The sequence below is a fragment of the Palaemon carinicauda genome, chromosome 38, assembly GCF_036898095.1.
Source record: "Palaemon carinicauda isolate YSFRI2023 chromosome 38, ASM3689809v2, whole genome shotgun sequence".
Classification (NCBI taxonomy): Eukaryota; Metazoa; Arthropoda; class Malacostraca; order Decapoda; family Palaemonidae; genus Palaemon; species Palaemon carinicauda.
Window position 1 is genome coordinate 25,395,440 of NC_090762.1, and position 17,460 is coordinate 25,412,899.

The 17,460-nt window shown below is 43.6% G+C and overlaps 1 protein-coding gene across 1 annotated transcript in view; it reads right to left on the minus strand.

Annotated features, from left to right (window-relative positions):
- Window positions 1–17,460, minus strand: part of LOC137630483 (gamma-tubulin complex component 5-like) — a 181,071-nt gene that overhangs the window by 138,814 nt on the left and 24,797 nt on the right. The window contains exons 3-4 of the mRNA XM_068361981.1: window positions 16,352–16,564; window positions 12,418–12,671 (exon numbers count right to left, since the gene is read on the minus strand). Coding sequence (XP_068218082.1) covers window positions 12,418–12,671; window positions 16,352–16,564 — 467 coding nt within the window. The remainder of the gene's footprint in view (window positions 1–12,417; window positions 12,672–16,351; window positions 16,565–17,460) is intronic.

A 17,460-nucleotide genomic window follows, 5' to 3' on the forward strand; every position in this document is an offset into this window, starting at 1 on the left:
AGGTCCGGCCCTGTGACTTAAAAATCGCAAAAATTTCAATATGTCAATCTATGCCCTGAATTGATTCAGGGAGTCACTTTAGAGGTATTTAATGTGTTTGCGGACGTTTACAAAGTTTTGTGTAATTATAAGGGCTATAGGAGGAATTTACTCTTCCCATATTTTCAGTGGAAAATTAGCAGGTTCGGCCCTGTGGCACAAAAATCCCAAAAATTTCAATATGTCAATCTATGTCCTGAATTGATTCAGGGAGTCACTTTAGAGGTATTTAATGTGTTTGCGCACGTTTACAAAGTTTGGTGTAATTATAAGGGCTATAGGAGGAATTTACTCTTCCCATATTTTCAGTGGAAAATTAGCAGGTCCGGCCCTGTGGCACAAAAATCCCAAAAATTTCAATATGTCCTGAATTGATTCAGGGAGTCACTTTAGAGGTATTTAATGTGTTTGCGCACGTTTACAAAGTTTGGTGTAATTATAAGGGCTATAGGAGGAATTTAACTCTTCTCATATTTTCAGAGGAAAATCCCAAAAATTTTAATATGTCAATCTATGTCCTGAATTGATTCAGGGAGTCACTTTAGAGGTATTTAATGTGTTTGCGCACGTTTACAAAGCTTGGTTTAATTATAAGGGCTATAGGAGGAATTTAACTCTTCCCATATTTTCAGTGCAAAATCCGCAGGTCCGGCCCTGTGACTCAAAAATTCCAAAAATGTCAATAGGTCAATCTATGTCCTGAATTGATTCAAGGAGTCACTTTAGAGGTATTTAATGTGTTTGCGCACGTTTACAAAGCTTGGTTTAATTATAAGGGCTATAGGAGGAATTTAACTCTTCCCATATTTTCAGTGGAAAATCCGCAGGTCCGGCCCTGTGGCACAAAAATCCCAAAAGTTTCAATATGTCAATCTATGTCCTGAATTGATTCAGGGAGTCACTTTGGAGGTATTTAATGTGTTTGCGCACGTTTACAAAGCTTGGTTTAATTATAAGGGCTAAGGAGGAATTTAACTCTTCCCATATTTTCAGTGGAAAATCCGCAGGTCCGGCCCTGTGGCACAAAAATCCCAAAAGTTTCAATATGTCAATCTATGTCCTGAATTGATTCAGGGAGTCACTTTAGAGGTATTTAATGTGTTTGCGCACGTTTACAAAGCTTGGTTTAATTATAAGGGCTAAGGAGGAATTTATCTCTTCCCATATTTTCAGTGAAAAATCCGCAGGACCGGCCCTGTGGCACAAAAATCCCAAAAGTTTCAATATGTCAATCTATGTCCTTAATTGATTCAGGGAGTCACTTCAGAGGTATTTAATGTGTTTGTGCACGTTTACAAAGCTTGGTGTAATTATAAGGGCTATAGGAGGAATTTAACTCTTCCCATATTTTCAGTGGAAAATCCGCAGGTCCGGCCCTGTTGCACAAAAATCCCCAAAAATGATATTTTCATTATAAAATAAGTTTTTGAATATACTTACCCGGTGAATATATAAATAGCTGACGTCTCCGACGGCCCGACAGATTCCAAAAACTCGCGAGCGATCGCCATGAAGGTTGCGGGTGTGCCCACCAGCGCCGACTATCGGCCAGATACCGTATATACTTCTCAACCAAACCAGTTCTTCTCGTTCCGTAGGGTCTCTATTGGGGAGGAAGGGAGGGCCTTTAATATTATGTATTCACCAGGTAAGTATATTCAAAAATTTATTTTAAATTGAAAATATCATTTTTAAATATTAAACTTAGCCGTTGAATATATAAATAGCTGATTCACACCCATGGTGGTGGGTAGAGACCAGTATCAAAACAATAAAGGCGTATATGCTCAAGAGTTTTTGACAAATATTCAAAAAAACAAACTTAAGTATAGGTACCTGGTAATGAAGCTGACTCTGATGATTACTCTGCCTCATTAGTCCGCTATCCTCACGAAGCCCAGCCATCCTCTCAGGATGCTGAAAGACTCCCAGGAGCTGCTATATCCCGGGTGAACACCCCTATAACAGGACCTCATCAATACCCTTAATCTGGGCGCTCTCAAGAAACAACATTTTGACCACCCGCCAAATCAAAAAGATTGCAAAAGACTTCTTAGTCTTCCGTACAACACAAAACAAGATTAAAAATTTCAAGAGTATATTAAAAGGATATTGGGATTAAGGGAATGTAGTGGTAGAACCCTCACCTACTACTGCACTCGCTGCTACGAATGGACCCAGTGTGTAGCAGTCCTCATAAAGAGTCTGGACGTCTTTCAAATAAAATGAAGCGAACACCGACTTGTTCCTCCAAAAGGTCGCGTCCATAATACTTTTAAGGGATCTATTTTGCTTAAATGCCACCGAAGTCGCTATCGCTCTAACTTCGTGAGCCTTGACCTTAAGAAAACTACGATCCTTCTCACTTAAATGAGAATGTGCCTCCCGAATTAAAAGTCTAATAAAGTAAGATAACGCATTCTTAGACATGGGCAAAGAGGGCTTTTTAACGGAGCACCATAAAGCCTCTGAACAACCTCGAAGCGGTTTAGTTCTAGATAAGTAAAACTTAAGAGCTCTAACGGGGCACAGCACTCTTTCAACTTCATTACCTACAATCTCAGAAAGACTAGGTATTTCAAAAGATTTAGGCCAAGGACGAGACGGAAGTTCATTATTGGCCAAAAAACCAAGTTGAAGAGAACATACTGCTTTATTTGTCGAGAAGCTGATGTTCTTGCTAAAAGCATGGATCTCACTGACCCTTTTAGCCGAAGCCAAGCTCACCAAAAAAAGTGTCTTGAGGGTAAGATCCTTCAGGGAGGCTGAATTTAAAGGTTCAAACCTGTCTGACATTAGGAACTGTAGGACCACGTCCAAGTTCCAAGCAGGAGTTGAAATATGACGCTCCTTAGAGGTCTCGAAAGACTTAAGGAGGTCTTGGAGATCTTTGTTATTCGAAAGATCCAAACCTCTATGCCTGAAAACAGAAGCTAACATGCTTCTGTAGCCTTTAATGGTGGATGCAGAGAGGGAGCGACCGTTTCTCAGATATAGCAGAAAATCCGCAATCTGCGCTACAGAGGTACTGGAAGAGAAAATAGAGGAGGACTTGCACCAATCTCTGAATACCTCCCACTTCGACTGGTAGATCTTGATGGTAGAGGATCTTCTAGCCCTCGCGATCGCTCTAGCTGCCTCCTTCGAAAATCCTCAAGCTCTAGAGAGTCTTTCGATAGTCTGAAGGCAGTCACACGAAGCGCGGGGAGGCTTTGATGAAGTCTCTTTACGTGAGGCTGTCGTAAGAGATCCATCCACAAAGGCAGACTCCTTGGAACGTCTACCAGCCATAGAAGTACCTCTGTGAACCACTCTCTCGCAGGCCAGAGGGGAGCAACCAACGTCAACCTGGTCCCTTCGTGAGAGGCGAACTTCTGCAACACCTTGTGGAGGATCTTGAAAGGTGGAAAGGCATAAACGTCCAGGTGAGACCAGTCCAGCAGAAAGGCATCTATGTGGGCCGCCTCTGGATCTGGGACCAGAGAGCAATAAGGCGGGAGCCTTTTTGTCAGTGAGGTCGCAAAGAGATCGATGGTGGGTTGACCCCAAGTCATCCAAGGACTCTTGCACACATCCTTGTGGAGCGTCCACTCCATAGGAATCACCTGACCTCTTCGACTGAGACAGTCCGCCAAGACATTCAACTTCCCTTGGACGAACCTCGTCAAAAGCGAGATGTTTCGATCTTTTAACCAAATGAGGAGGTCCCTTGCGATGACGAAAAGAGCGTGGGAGTGAGTGCCTCCTTGCTTCGAGATGTAAGCCAAGGCCGTGGTATTGTCTGCATTCACTTCTACCACCTTGTTTCGAATCAGACTCTCGAAACTCCTCAGCGCTAAATGGACTGCTAACAGCTCCTTGCAGTTTATGTTAAGGCTCCTCTGGTCTGCGGCCCAAAGACCCGAGCATTCCAGACTGTCCAGAGTCACCCCCCAACCCAAATCCGATGCGTCTGAAAATAACACATGGTTTGGGTTCTTGACTGCCAGAGAAAGACCTTCCCGAAGTCTTATATTGCTGTCCCACCAAGCTAGGCAAGTCTTGACTGGATCGGAGATTGGAATCGAGACCGTCTCTAAAGTTTTCTCCTTGTTCCAATGGGAGTCTAGGTGGAACCGGAGAGGGCGTAGGTGAAGTCTCCCTAGAGAGATAAACTGTTCCAGAGACGAAAGCGTCCCTAGGAGGCTCATCCAGTCTCTCACAGAGCAACGGTTTTTCTCTAGCACGAGACGGACTTTGAGCAAAGCCTGCTCGATCCTGTTGGCAGACGGAAAAGCCCGAAAAACTAGACTCTGTATCTCCTTCCCCAAATAGAGAATCGTTTGGGAGGGAGTCAGCTGTGACTTCTCCATGTTAACCAAGAGGCCCAACTCTTTCGCAAGATCCAAAGTCCACTGTAGGTCCTGCAGACAGCGATGACGGGACGACGCTCTGAGTAACCAGTTGTCCAAATACAGGGAGGCTCTGATCCCCGATAAATGTAGGAACTTCGCTACATTTCTCATGAGCCTCGTAAAAACAAGAGGAGCAGGGCTGAGGCCGAAGCACAGCGCTCGGAATTGATACACCACATTCCTGTACACAAACCTCAGATAATGTTGAGAGTCTGGATGTATCGGAATGTGGAAGTACACATCCTGCAAGTCGAGAGAGACCATCCAGTCGCTCTCTCTGACTGCTGCCAAAACGGATTTGGTGGTCTCCATCGTAAACTTTGTTTTTACAACAAACACGTTGAGAGCACTGACATCCAGCACTGGCCTCCAACCTCCTGTGTTCTTCGGAACCAGGAAGAGACGGTTGTAAAAACCTGGGGATTGAAGGTCCGAGACTTTCACCACCGTCCCCTTTTCTAACAACAGAGACACCTGAAGATATAACGCCTGTCTCTTTGTCTCCTCTCGATACCTGGGAGAGAGGTCTATCGGATCTTTTACTAGAGGAGGTCTCCGTACAAAAGGAATTTTGTAACCCTCCTTCAGCAACAAAACAGACTCCCGGTCTGCACCCCTCTTCTCCCAGGCCTGCCAGAAGTTGGTCAATCTGGCACCTACTGCTGTCTGAGGACAAGGGCAGTCAGACTCTGCCACGGGAGGATTTAGATCCTCTCTTCTTGCCCCGCTTACTATCGGCACGAGAGCCTGCCTTACAGGGAGCTCTGCCACGAAAAGGCGGGATAAATCTTGTCGCTGGAGTGTCAAATCTAGGTCTGTTGACCTGAAAAGACGAAGGTAAAGCCTTACGAGCAGACGTGGCCATTAAATCATGAGTGTCCTTCTGTACAAGAGACGCTGCAATATCTCTAATAAGCTGCTGCGGGAACAAGGCAGAAGACAATGGCGCAAAGAGAAGTTCTGACCTTTGACAAGGAGTGACACCTGCAGACAGAAAAGAACACAGAGTCTCCCTCTTCTTAAGAACCCCTGCTGTGAAAGTAGCAGCAAGTTCATTAGAGCCATCCCTAATTGCCTTGTCCATGCACGACATAATCTGAACAGAGACATCTCAGTCTGCTGACGAGACCTTCTTACTCAAAGCTCCCAGAGATCAATCCAAAAAATTGAAAACCTCAAAGGCACGGTAAATTCCTTTGAGGAGATGATCTAGATCCGAAGAGGACCAGCAAACTTTCGAGCGTCTCATGGCCAGACGACGAGGAGTCTACGAGGCTTGAGAAGTCTCCCTGGGCAGAGGCTGGCACCCCCAAGCCGAGAACTTCTCCCGTGTCATACCAGACGCTCGCACGAGAAGCCAATTTGAAAGGGGGAAAAGCAAAAGCGGACTTCCCCAAATTCCTCCTGGACATTAACCAGTCGCCCAACAAACGCAAAGCTCTCTTAGAAGAGCGAGAGAGCACTAACTTCGTGAACGACGGAGTCGAAGAAGCTAGGCTCAGCGTGAACTCAGATGGAGGCGAACGAGGAGCAGCAGAAACAAAATGATCAGGAAACAGGTCCTTAAAGATAAGCATGATCTTCTTAAAGTCAAGGGAGGGCTGAGCAACCCTAGGCTCCTCTCCATCCGAAAGAGTCCCCAAAGGAACATCAGCAGGAAGGGGATCAATGACTTCCTCATCCAAAGGAACTTCATCCGACAACGGCAAAGTCTCGCGACACGAAGAGGCATGCCGAGGAGGCAACGCTTGACAGGCTATATCAATATGCAACGGGGCTGCAGCAACAGCTGAGGTAACGACGTCACGTCGACACTGCAAAGACTGAAAGTCTTGAGGCTGACAAACAACAACAGACTGTGTCGACTGACGTTCGACATCACGTCGGGACTGCACTGACTGCGGGACTTGAGTTTAAAAAACAACACCCGACCGTGGCGACTGACGTTCAACGTCACGTCGGGGCAACGGAGTCGGCTGATGAACGTCACGTCGAGACTGCGGTGATAGTTGTTGAACGTCACCTTGAGTCTGCGGAAAAGGAGGTTCCACGTCACGTAACTGACGTGAATGACGAGGAACACGATCAGAGTCGCGTTTAACAGCACCGATAACATTAGCGCTAACGTCATAATGACGAGACAAATCTCGCTTAGGCGGTTGAAGACCAGAGTCACGCTTGTCGGACTGGCGAACCGCAAGCAAAGGATTTTTACAAACCTGTTCATGCTCATAAACCTCCATTAAAGATGAAAGTTTCAACTGCATGTCCTGTAAGACACTCCACTTCGGGTCAACGGGAGTCAAAACGGGCCGTGACGTCGGCAACGTCTGTGCATGCAAATCATCGCACCGAACGAGACCCTCGGACTCAATGTCACGTTTACGCTTAACAGGCGAACAGCCATCCGATGACTGAATACGGTCAGAGCTGCCCCAATGGCTACAGCCAGGACGCTGGACCTGTCCTGAAGGGACTGACTTGCGCTTTAAGGGTCTTGAAACCTTACGCCAAGGTTTCTTATGCGGCAAATCGTCGGAAGACGAGGAGAACTTAGTCTCCCCCGTCTTATGGTAAGGACGTTCTTGATGAGAAACGTCTGATACCTTTGAGGGAACGTCTGTACGTCGGTTTACACCTCTCGCTCCCTTAAGTCCTACGACATTCCTTCTCCCTGGTGCAGGGGAGCCTGAAAGAGGTTTCGGACTAGGGGAGCGACAAGCACGAACAGACGAACCCTCGGTCGCAACACTAAACACATTGGGCGCACTTTCCACTTTACCACTTTGACTTTCCACTTTACTACTTTGACTCTTTAAAAGCTGAACGTCGGACATAAGCTGGTTCCTGTCCGATGCTAAGGTTTCAACCTTCTCACCCAACGCTTGAATAGCTAAAAACATATCACGCATTGAAGGTTCATGAGTGCCAATAGGGGGTTCAGAAACTACCACTACAGGGGAAGGATTAGGTTCAGGGGCATGGGAAGAGGAAAAGTCTAAAGATCTAGAAGAGCTTCTCCTCACCCTATCTCTTTCGAGTTTCCAAGTATATTTTTCATACTCCAACCACTCGAACTCCGATAAAACCACACACTCCTCACACCGATCTCCTAATTGGCAGGATTTACCCCGGCAATAAGCACAAACAGTATGAGGGTCGATAGAAGCTTTCGGAAGACGTTTGTTACAATCTTTCGCACATTTGCGATATACAGGAGAAGGGTCAGCCATTATGAAAATCCAGAGAAAATCCAAAGGAAAGCCAAGTTCATCAACAAAAAACAAAAAGGGGTTTCAAGAGTTTTATTGAAGGAACAAACCAACACAGCGAAAGCCAATAAAACCAAAACCAAGTACTTCACCAATTCGGTAGAAAACTCGAGGTCTAGAGCGAGCGGAACCAATGTTGTCGGTGACACCGACAGAGAAGAACTGATTTGGTTGAGAAGTATATGCGGTATCTGGCCGATAGTCGGCGCTGGTGGGCACACCCGCAACCTTCATGGCGATCGCTCGCGAGTTTTTGGAATCTGTCGGGCCGTCGGAGACGTCAGCTATTTATATATTCACCGGCTAAGTTTAATATTTAAAATTTCAATATGTCAATCTATGTCCTGAATTGATTCAGGGAGTCACTTTAGAGGTATTTAATGTGTTTGTGCATGTTTACAAAGTTTGGTGTAATTATAAGGGCTATAGGAGGAATTTAACTCTTCCCATATTTTCAGTGGAAAATCCGCAGGTCCGGCCCTGTGGCGCAAAAATCCCCAAAAGTTCACTGTATCAATCTATGTCCTGATTATGTCCTGAATTGATTCAGGAAGTCACTTTAGAGGTATTTAATTTTTGTGCATGTTTACAGAATTTGGTGTAATTATAAGGGCTATAGGAGGAATTTAACTCTTCCCATATTTTCAGTGGAAAATCCGCAGGTCCGGTCCTGTGGCACAAAAATCCCAAAAATTTCAATCTGATAGACGAGAGTGATCATGAATTGGAGATAAATCAGTTGTTGTTTGCAGATGATACTGTACTGGTTGCAGACATAGAAGAGAAGCTTAGTCGATTAGTGACTGAGTTTGAAAGGGCATGTGAGAGAAGGAAATTGAGAGTTAATGTAGATAAGAGTAAGGTTATGAGATGCACAAGAAGGGAAGAATGTGCGAGGTTGAATGTCATGTTGAATGGAGAATTACTTGAGGAAGTAGATCAGTTCAAGTACTTGGGGTCTGTTGTTGCTGCAAATGATGGAGTGGAAGCAAATGTATGTCAGAGAGTGAATGAAAGATGCAAAGTGTTGGGGACAGTAAAGGAAGTGGTAAACAATAACGGGTTAGGCATGAATGTAAAGAGAGTTTTAGGTGAAAACTTTATTGTACCAACAGTGATGTATGAATCTGAGTTGTGGGAATGAAAGTGATGTAGCGACAGAAATTGAATGTGTTTGAGATGAAGTGTCTGAAAAGTATGGCTGGTGTATCTCGATTAGATAGGGTTAGGAACAAAGTAGTGAGGGTGAGGACAGGTGTAAGAAATTATTTAGCAACTAGAGTGGATATGAATGTGTTGAGGTGGTTTGGCCATGTAGAGAGGATGGAAAGTGGCTATCTGCTAAAGAAGGTGATAAGTGCAAGAGTTGTTGGGAGAAGTACACGAGGAATGCCAAGGTTTGGGTGGATGGATGGAGTGAAGAAAGCTTTGGGTGATAGGAGGATAGATGTGAGAGAAAAGAGAGCGTGCTAGAAATAGGAATGAATGGCGGGCGATTGTGATGCAGTTCCGGTAAGCCCTGCTGCTTCCTACGGTTGCCTCGGTAACCGCGGAGGTAGAAGCAGTAGGGGATTCAGCGTATGAAACTTCATTTGTGGTGGATAACGGGGGCGGGTTGACTGTGGCACCCTAACATACCCGCCAAACTCGGCAGAATCACTCGTCAGGGTGGGAGGAGCGCAGAAAGGAAAGGTCCCTTTTGTTCCTTTGTTTGATGTTGGCTACCCCCAAAAAATTGAGGGAAATGCCTTGGTAATTAGATAGAGTTTTAGTTTTCTCTCAACCACTGACATTCTAGTTCTAGCAAATAATATGGAGAGATCATCTACAAGGTGTTGAGAGAATATCTTGGGAAATAAAAGAGGATATCCCATTAATAGCTAATGCAAATAGGGTTACACTCAGCACACTACCCTGGGGAACTCCCTCTTCCTGACATTTCTTATCTGACAGAGTTTCTCCTACTTTGATTTGAAAAAATCTATGTAAAATAAATGCTTGAATGAACAGTGGTAGCTCTCCTCTCAATCCCATATCATGAATGGTTTCAAGTTTACCATATCTCCAAGCAGTATCATATGCCTTTTCAAGGTAAAGAAAAAAAAAAAAAAACTTACATGGTGCTGTTTGAAAGCAAAGGCTTCACAAATACAGGACTCGAGTCATACCAAATCAGTCGAGAGCGTTTTTCTAAATCCACCAGGGTTTGTGGACGAGTTACTACTGTTAAGTGTTCTCCTGGCAAGCCTGCACTTCTTTCCTGGTGAACTGGGGTTAGGATTTCCTTGCTTGTGATCGCATGATGAAACAATGCGCTTACACGTTGAAGTAAGGCTTAAAGTCAGATGTCTGTGCGTTGTCATCGGTGAGAGAAGCTCGCCCTCGAACCTCAACAGGTAGATGGGTGCGAGATGAAGCGTTTAAGGCTTTCTCGTCGAACTGCAGTCTACTCTGCCATGAGTCAACTTGATCATACGCTGGAGCTGGCAAACACTCTGGTTAATACTCTTGTTCGCTAAACCCTCGTCGGTAAGAGATCTTGCTTCATTCAAGTTTACCTGTTCATGCACCACATCTACGTAAGCGTTACTCATCAATATTCCCGAAGGAGTTTGGCAAGCAGTCCTGCGCAATCCAGCATTAGGATTCGGTACAGGGACTGGACGAGGAACGCTAGATAATGAGAGACGAGTCCGTTTAACATGACGGCAAGGGATCAATGATTTCTTATGCATTTTTATAAATATGATGTGATTTGATGAGAAATGTTTCTTTTTATGCCATTAAATAACAATGATTTATCATGATAACATTGATAAGAAAAAAGATTTACCATAATGTTGTGTGATGAGCCGTAACCAGAAAGAGAGATCCAATGTAGTACTGGCTGGCCAGTCAAAGAACCCAATAACTCTCTAGCAGTAGTATCTCAACAGGTGGCTGGTGCCTTGGCCAACCTACTACCTACAAATAATGGTGAGAGAGCAGCTGCGATCAGCCTATGCACTACCTCCCTCGTTGTCTCAGTCCGAAGAGCATTGCTCCGATGTGCTAGAAAAAGGAATGGATGAATCCAAAAACCTTTTCGTAGCACCACTCTGAAGAGACCACTCGGGGGAAGACCTAACTCGCAAACAAGAAAGATGCTCCCCTTGAGAAGGACAGGACAATGCTTCGGACTTCACAACCCCTCCGCAGGCTGAGCATGCTCAGGTTGAGGGAGTGTCTCGTCGTCAATGATCTAATGTGCAAGACCAAGGTCAAGCTGCTCAGGATCGGCCGCATTTAGCCTTCCCGACTGAGCCCTCCAAGGAGTGCAAGACCGAACCCACTCTTGCACAAGTGCCGAGGCCACATGAGCAAACGGTGACAGAGCGGGCAAAGAGACAGACCAAGGTGGGGACACTAGACTTTACGGGTGCAATACCTCCAGAGTCTCCGGGAGGAAGACCAAGGGCAACCTCTGAGGAACCCAGTGTCCGCTTCCTCTGTCCCTAACTGGATCAACTCCAGAAGACCTTCCTTGGACGGGGGACCTGCGATTCCTAAAGAAGACCAAAGATGAAGGATGTCGTCAACGGAGAAATACTCCCCTTTGGCAGAGGGCACCGCCGCTTCGCTAGGGGAAGCGGCGGTGTCCTCTAAGCTTAAGGATTGTCCAGGGGTCAAACAGCCACTGCTTCTACTCTATAGTTCCAAAGGGGAAACCGAGCGAGCAGGAGTCGCATGGATGTCAAGAAGATGAAGAAGGCAGTCGAGGTTTCTTCGCCTTTCCTGAGTCATCTGCCAAATCTCTCCCACTAGGAGGCTGTTTACTCCTGACATTCTGCAGAAGGCGAGTTCTGCCTACAAGTGTGTCCTTTGGAGTGAGGGTCGGTCTCGACCGCGGACATGAAGGTGCCCCATTGACACCCTTCAGGTCCTGGACAAGTCCGGATGCCGAACCTTAACAGCAAGTCACACCTGCAATGAGAAAAAGATTAAAAAAGCCAGTCAAAGTGACAATAGAACACGTGTGTGTTTGTGTGAGCGGGGTAGCCGGCACTACCTCCTAGCGCCCCCCCCCCCCCCCTTCTAACTAGCAGTGGGTAGTTACACCTCACAGAAAGTCTTATAGCTAGTATTCCAGCTTTGCCAAAAGTATATTACTTATAAAGAGAGATAGGATTGTATTCAGTGACTAAACAAACAGAGATTTACTGGCCATAAGCACTCTCACGTATCTCACAATTACCGAGTAGACACTCAAATGACCATGAGCTAAGGATAAAACACAAGTCAAGAGCGCTACACATTAAAAGGGTAGGTGAGATGAATGCGAAAGACTCAATCGTAGAGAGGAAGCGAGAAAACAACCTCTCCACTTAGCGACTAGCAGTGTTGTGAGGAGACGCTGACCAACCTCCCTCTTGCTCCTTGCGTATGCACTGTGTTTACCAACCCCGAGTCATGACGCAATCAACCAAATTTTTATTAGTAGTAACCCTATATAAATGACTTGGAAGTTTGTATCCACATAGGAATAAACTTATTTTTCAAATTCAACATCACTAGTGAGGAAGTTTCAGAGACATGATGTTCAACAGGCAATAAATATCAAGGAGCACAAGACAGAATGTGTAAAGAATTAATTTCTTGGCTAATCCAAAGACAAAAATCCAATAAATAACATATAAAACCAAAAATCAAGCTAAAAAAACTCTCGTACATACCAAACACTAGCTACATTTGCTGCAGGGTGTGAAGATGTTGTTTCATGCTGGTAGCAAAGTCCTTTCCAATACGGCATCTGGGTATTCTCGGATATCCATGATTTTGCTCGATGAGATTGCTCTAACAAGTTTATAGCCTTAATTTTTGTTCTTGACATGGGCTTGAGAAAAAGTTCCTCTTCAGCATAACTTTTATAACTGAGGGTGTTTTTTCTTGATCTCAAGTAGTCCTCTTCCTCACTGTCAGACCAATCCTAGAATATCTTATAAATTAGCAAACATAGTAACAATTAGAAAACTGTCACGTTCTTATTGTAATATACTTCTCAAATAATATATAAAATATTTAAGAAACTTTTGTTTTTCCTAGCTATACAAACCAGCGTCCTTTAATTAGGGAGATTACTTCAGCCCAGGCTAGAATCTGTCGTTGAAAATTGTTAATGAACAGTTTACCATCTGTCGAAGGAGGGGCAAGAATGATCGATTGATTGATTTTGGGTTCTCTGGCATCGTGACATTGAAGATCATTTACATCAAAGTGGAGCGAAAAGCCACGTCACAGACCCCTTCCAGTTTGAGAATACAGTATTCACATTTTGATCCTTCAGCTCAGGACTCAAGTGGGGAAGTTTATATTAAAGGACTCCGGTTTGTATGGCTTGGAGGAATGCAAATTATTTTTTAAAAATTTTATTACTATGCGGCATAGAAATCCTCATCTTTTAATTAGGGAGACTCACTCCTCGTGGAGTTGAAAATCCTCTAAAACCATAACTGAAAGATTTTGACTCTTCCCTGGAAGTGTTTAGTGCGTGATATGTTTTCCATAAGGATGAAAAACTGATAAGCACTGGGATGTACAATAGAAACTGTACTAGATAAGTCAAGAAGAGGCCCTCCCGAAAAGGGAATGTCAGAATCAAATACCAAATACAGTACATGACTGATGGATTGGTATAGGATTTGCAATCCCATGCTTGCATGGGGGATGGAGAGATACTGTATACTAATACTTCTTTGGAAATGAAGAATGGTGCTCTAAAGTTTAACTTGCCCGCATCTGGCCTCACCACCATGAAATGATTCGACCGCTTGTCCCCACAAGAGGGGGAAAAGAATGAAGTAGAAGAGCCAGTTGTAACACCATTTATTCCACACTTCTAGGTAGTAGGCTGGCCAGGGCACCAGCCACCCATTGAGATACTACCGCTAGAGAGTTATTGGATCCGACTGGCCAGCAGTAATACATTCAATCCTTTTCTCTGGTTATGGCTCAATTTTTCTTTGCTTACACATACACCGAATAGTCTGGCCTATTCACTTCATATTCTCGTCTTTCCTTATACAGCTGACAACACTGAAATTACCAAATACTTCTTCTTTGGTCAAGGGGCTAATTACTATACTGTAATTGTTCAGTGGCTACTTTCCTCTAGGTAAGGGTAGAAGAGACTCTTTAGCTATGGTAAGCAGCTCTTCTAGATGAAGGACACTCCAAAATCAAACCATTGTTCTCTAGTCTTGGGTAGTGCCATAGCCTTTGTACCATGATCTTCCACAGTCTTGGGTTAGAGTTCTCTTGCTTGAGGGTACACTCGAGCACACTATTCTTATTTCTTCCTCTTGTTTTTAGAAATGGAGTGTTGGGCAGGCATAATAGAAGGGCCATGGATGCCTGGTGGTTTATCGAGAGGTTGTCTTTTCCTTATCCGATTCTTTTTCTTTCCAAAACCATCCTTGCTGTCCTCCCTTCAGTTGAATTGGCTATCTTGAAGGGTATTTAGCCTTGCATGGAGTATGGGCTCCTCCATGTTGATCATTTTTCCCCAATTTTTTTTTTCTATAATCTATGGGTTTGATCAATCACTTTATTCATATTTAGGTACATATTGTTTTTGTTATTATTATTGATAATTTAGTTTTTAAGTATGATGTATCTTTTTTATTACCATTAATTTTTATGCTGTCTGGAGACATTGAGCAAAATCAGGGACCAGTACGCCCTAGATGTCAATGTCGACTACTGTATTGCAATATTATCGATCTTCATGCAAATATTCAAGACCTTACAGTTGCGTCCAGACAGTAGGATATTCTTTCATGCTCATCTGAGCTCCTTATAACTGGTTTTAAGAAGCCATTAATGTTGAAAAGCGATGCCATCCCTAGGGCCAGGGGAATGGCGGTGTACATTAGGACCGAGTACCCTGCTTCTCATAAGTACTGCTATGAATGTGGGGGTCATGAAATTTAGGTGATAAAAGTTTGTGGCAGGAATAACAACTTCTATTTGTGTTCGGCGATTCTCTCTGATTGTCTTCTTACCATTACGGTTAAGATACAAGAAGATGATAGGAAGGCCTCTTTTTTCTTTGTTGGTGATTTCAATGCTCACCATAGGGAGTGGTTAATTTCTGTTTACCCTACCGATCGCCATGGCTCTTTAGTCTTTGCCTCTGAATCAGGCTGTAAGCAAATCATAAGTGAAGCTACTCACAGGTCTGGTAATTGTTTTGCTCTCCCCTAGATTCAGCAGGGGGACTAGCGCCGTCTTCGGCGTCAGCCACAGCAGGGGACAAAAAGTCCAAGTGGCGAGCGGCCACAGCAGGGGACCAAAAGTCCGAGTGGCGGGTGACAACACCATGATTGTCTGGTGCTGCGCCCAAATTCGAAAGATCCACCTCTGAGAAAGTCAGTGTACGCTTCCTATCAGCACCCAATTGAAGGAGTTCGAACAGAACTTCCCTCGACAGGGGACCATCTACACTCAGCGACGGCCACATCTGCAACAAACCAGAAAAGAGCAGGCGCTCCCAGGGGGAAGGGATAGCACCGTTTCGTCAGGGGAAACGGTACCGCCTCTTAATCCTTGAGATTGTCCTGGGGTTAATAGGGCTGAATTGCTACTCGGGCATTCCTCGCAGAGGACCGGTCGTGGAGCAGCTTTGGGAAGAGATCAAGGAAAAAAAGGAGTCCGAGATTTCTTCGACTTTGAGGAAGACCCCAGAGGAGAAGAATCTCACATACTTCTTTTTCCAAAACCAAAACCTCTCCCAATGGCAGGCAAACCCCTCCCGACACTCAGGACAAGTGCTGTCCTGGTCACACCATTGACCTCAGCAAGACGGACACAGCTGGTGAGGATCCAGCTCACAGGTGGACTTAAAGGCACCACAGGAGTGGCCTTCGGGTCCAAGACAGGAGCGCATGAGCCCGGTCAGAAGAAAACACACACTCTGAAAAGGGAGAGAAAAAATAGAATTAGTTGTCACGCAATCAAATGGCAAGTCAAGTTTAAGGCGAGAGAGAGTGGCAACATCTACACACTACCGAGCCAAAAGCAAAGTGGATGCTCAGCCCAGGTTGTGTGAGTAAGCAGGGTATCCAGCTACCCTCCAACCCTCCCACTAACTAGTGGTTGGGGAAGTTGTCCCTCGCTTAAACCTTATGGCTTGCCTTTCAGCTATGCTGGAAGTAATATTCCCTATAAATAGCGAGGTTTGGTGTAGAGTGACGGAACAACTCAACTTTTAGATTATCTTTTAATTTACTGTATAGATGGATGAATCTAATCTATTCATCATAATGCAGTACACTGTATAATATTGTATTTACTTTAGATGAGAGACCAAATTAATGAAAACATGATTAAAAAAAATTTTATACTGTATTAGAAGGAACCTTTTGATTTACCGTAAATTTCAGCACTATTAGAATAATTATTATAACTAAAATTAAATTAAATCTAAGAACAATAAATAAATTGTTTTAGAAATCTAATTTCAACTTGTCAGCCATTTTAATGTCATGGAAAATAAATATGGCTACGATAATATACAGTACTTTTTTCATTATTCTAGCTTCAGAATATAAAAATCTAGGTTTGTATATCTTCATACAGAAAAAGTGACAGGGTAAAGAATCAGCCCACCGAAAGAGGATCTTCTGGTCCAAATTCACATTCCTTTTCGCCTTTTAACAAGTAAGCTCCCCAGTCAATCTGCTCTTCAACTATATCTTGTGGGCTTGCAACAGCGGCATTTTCATCTGAGGAAGGATGTAACTCTGCCTCCGTCTCTGGCACATTAGTAGGGCTATTGCTCAAATGTAACATGAGAGATAAAAGGGACCACTCAATGTCAGTCTGTAATTTGAGGGAAAAAGATTCCAGAATTAATCATGTACCCCCTTGATAAATTTAGCAATTGTAAAACGGTAATATGCTACATGAAACAATATAACTTTATACATTTTCAGAAGTCATCGTACAAATATCAAGATAAGTTTAATTAGGTTCAAATTTTCCTATACTATTCAGATGCAGGGGTTATTTCCACAGTAATTCGAGCAATCATAACAATGACAATACAAGCCCTACTAAAACCTTTTTGCTTTCATCTTTAACAAAATGCTTTTAAGAAATAAAAAAAAAGAACTGGATGAAATTTGGGTAAGAGTTGATAAGTGACTGGCTCTGAATATTATTATTTCAAGAAGGCATCGATGAAGAGGTTGCATGGTTTCCAGGGAAATAAAATCTAGAAGAGATGACCTATCAAAATAATGTCTTCACAAAGTCATACAAGTATCAAAATCCATTTGGTAGAGGTCATCTTGTAACTAAGGGGAAACAGTACTTGAATGACGTAAGGGTAATGTTACTGAATGCACAAACTGGGCAAATTTCATCTTGTTAGAAAAGGAAAACAGGAAAAATAAAAATCCTATCTTGTTAGAATAGGAAACCAGGAAAAATAAAAATCCTATCTTGTTAGAATAGGAAACCAGGAAAAAAACATTCCATCTTTAAAGAATAGGAAAATCGGAAAAATAAAAATTCTATCTTGTTAGAATAGAAAAACAGGAAAAATAAAAATCCTATCTTGTTAGAATAAGAAAACAGGGTAAATGAATTAATCCAAAATGGACTTTTCTCTAAAACTGCAAATACTCTACTGTAGTATCATAAATTGCTAGTCCTGAATATGATAGCAAAATTGCATTAACAACCAATTACAGTGATGCCTCAGCATACGGAAG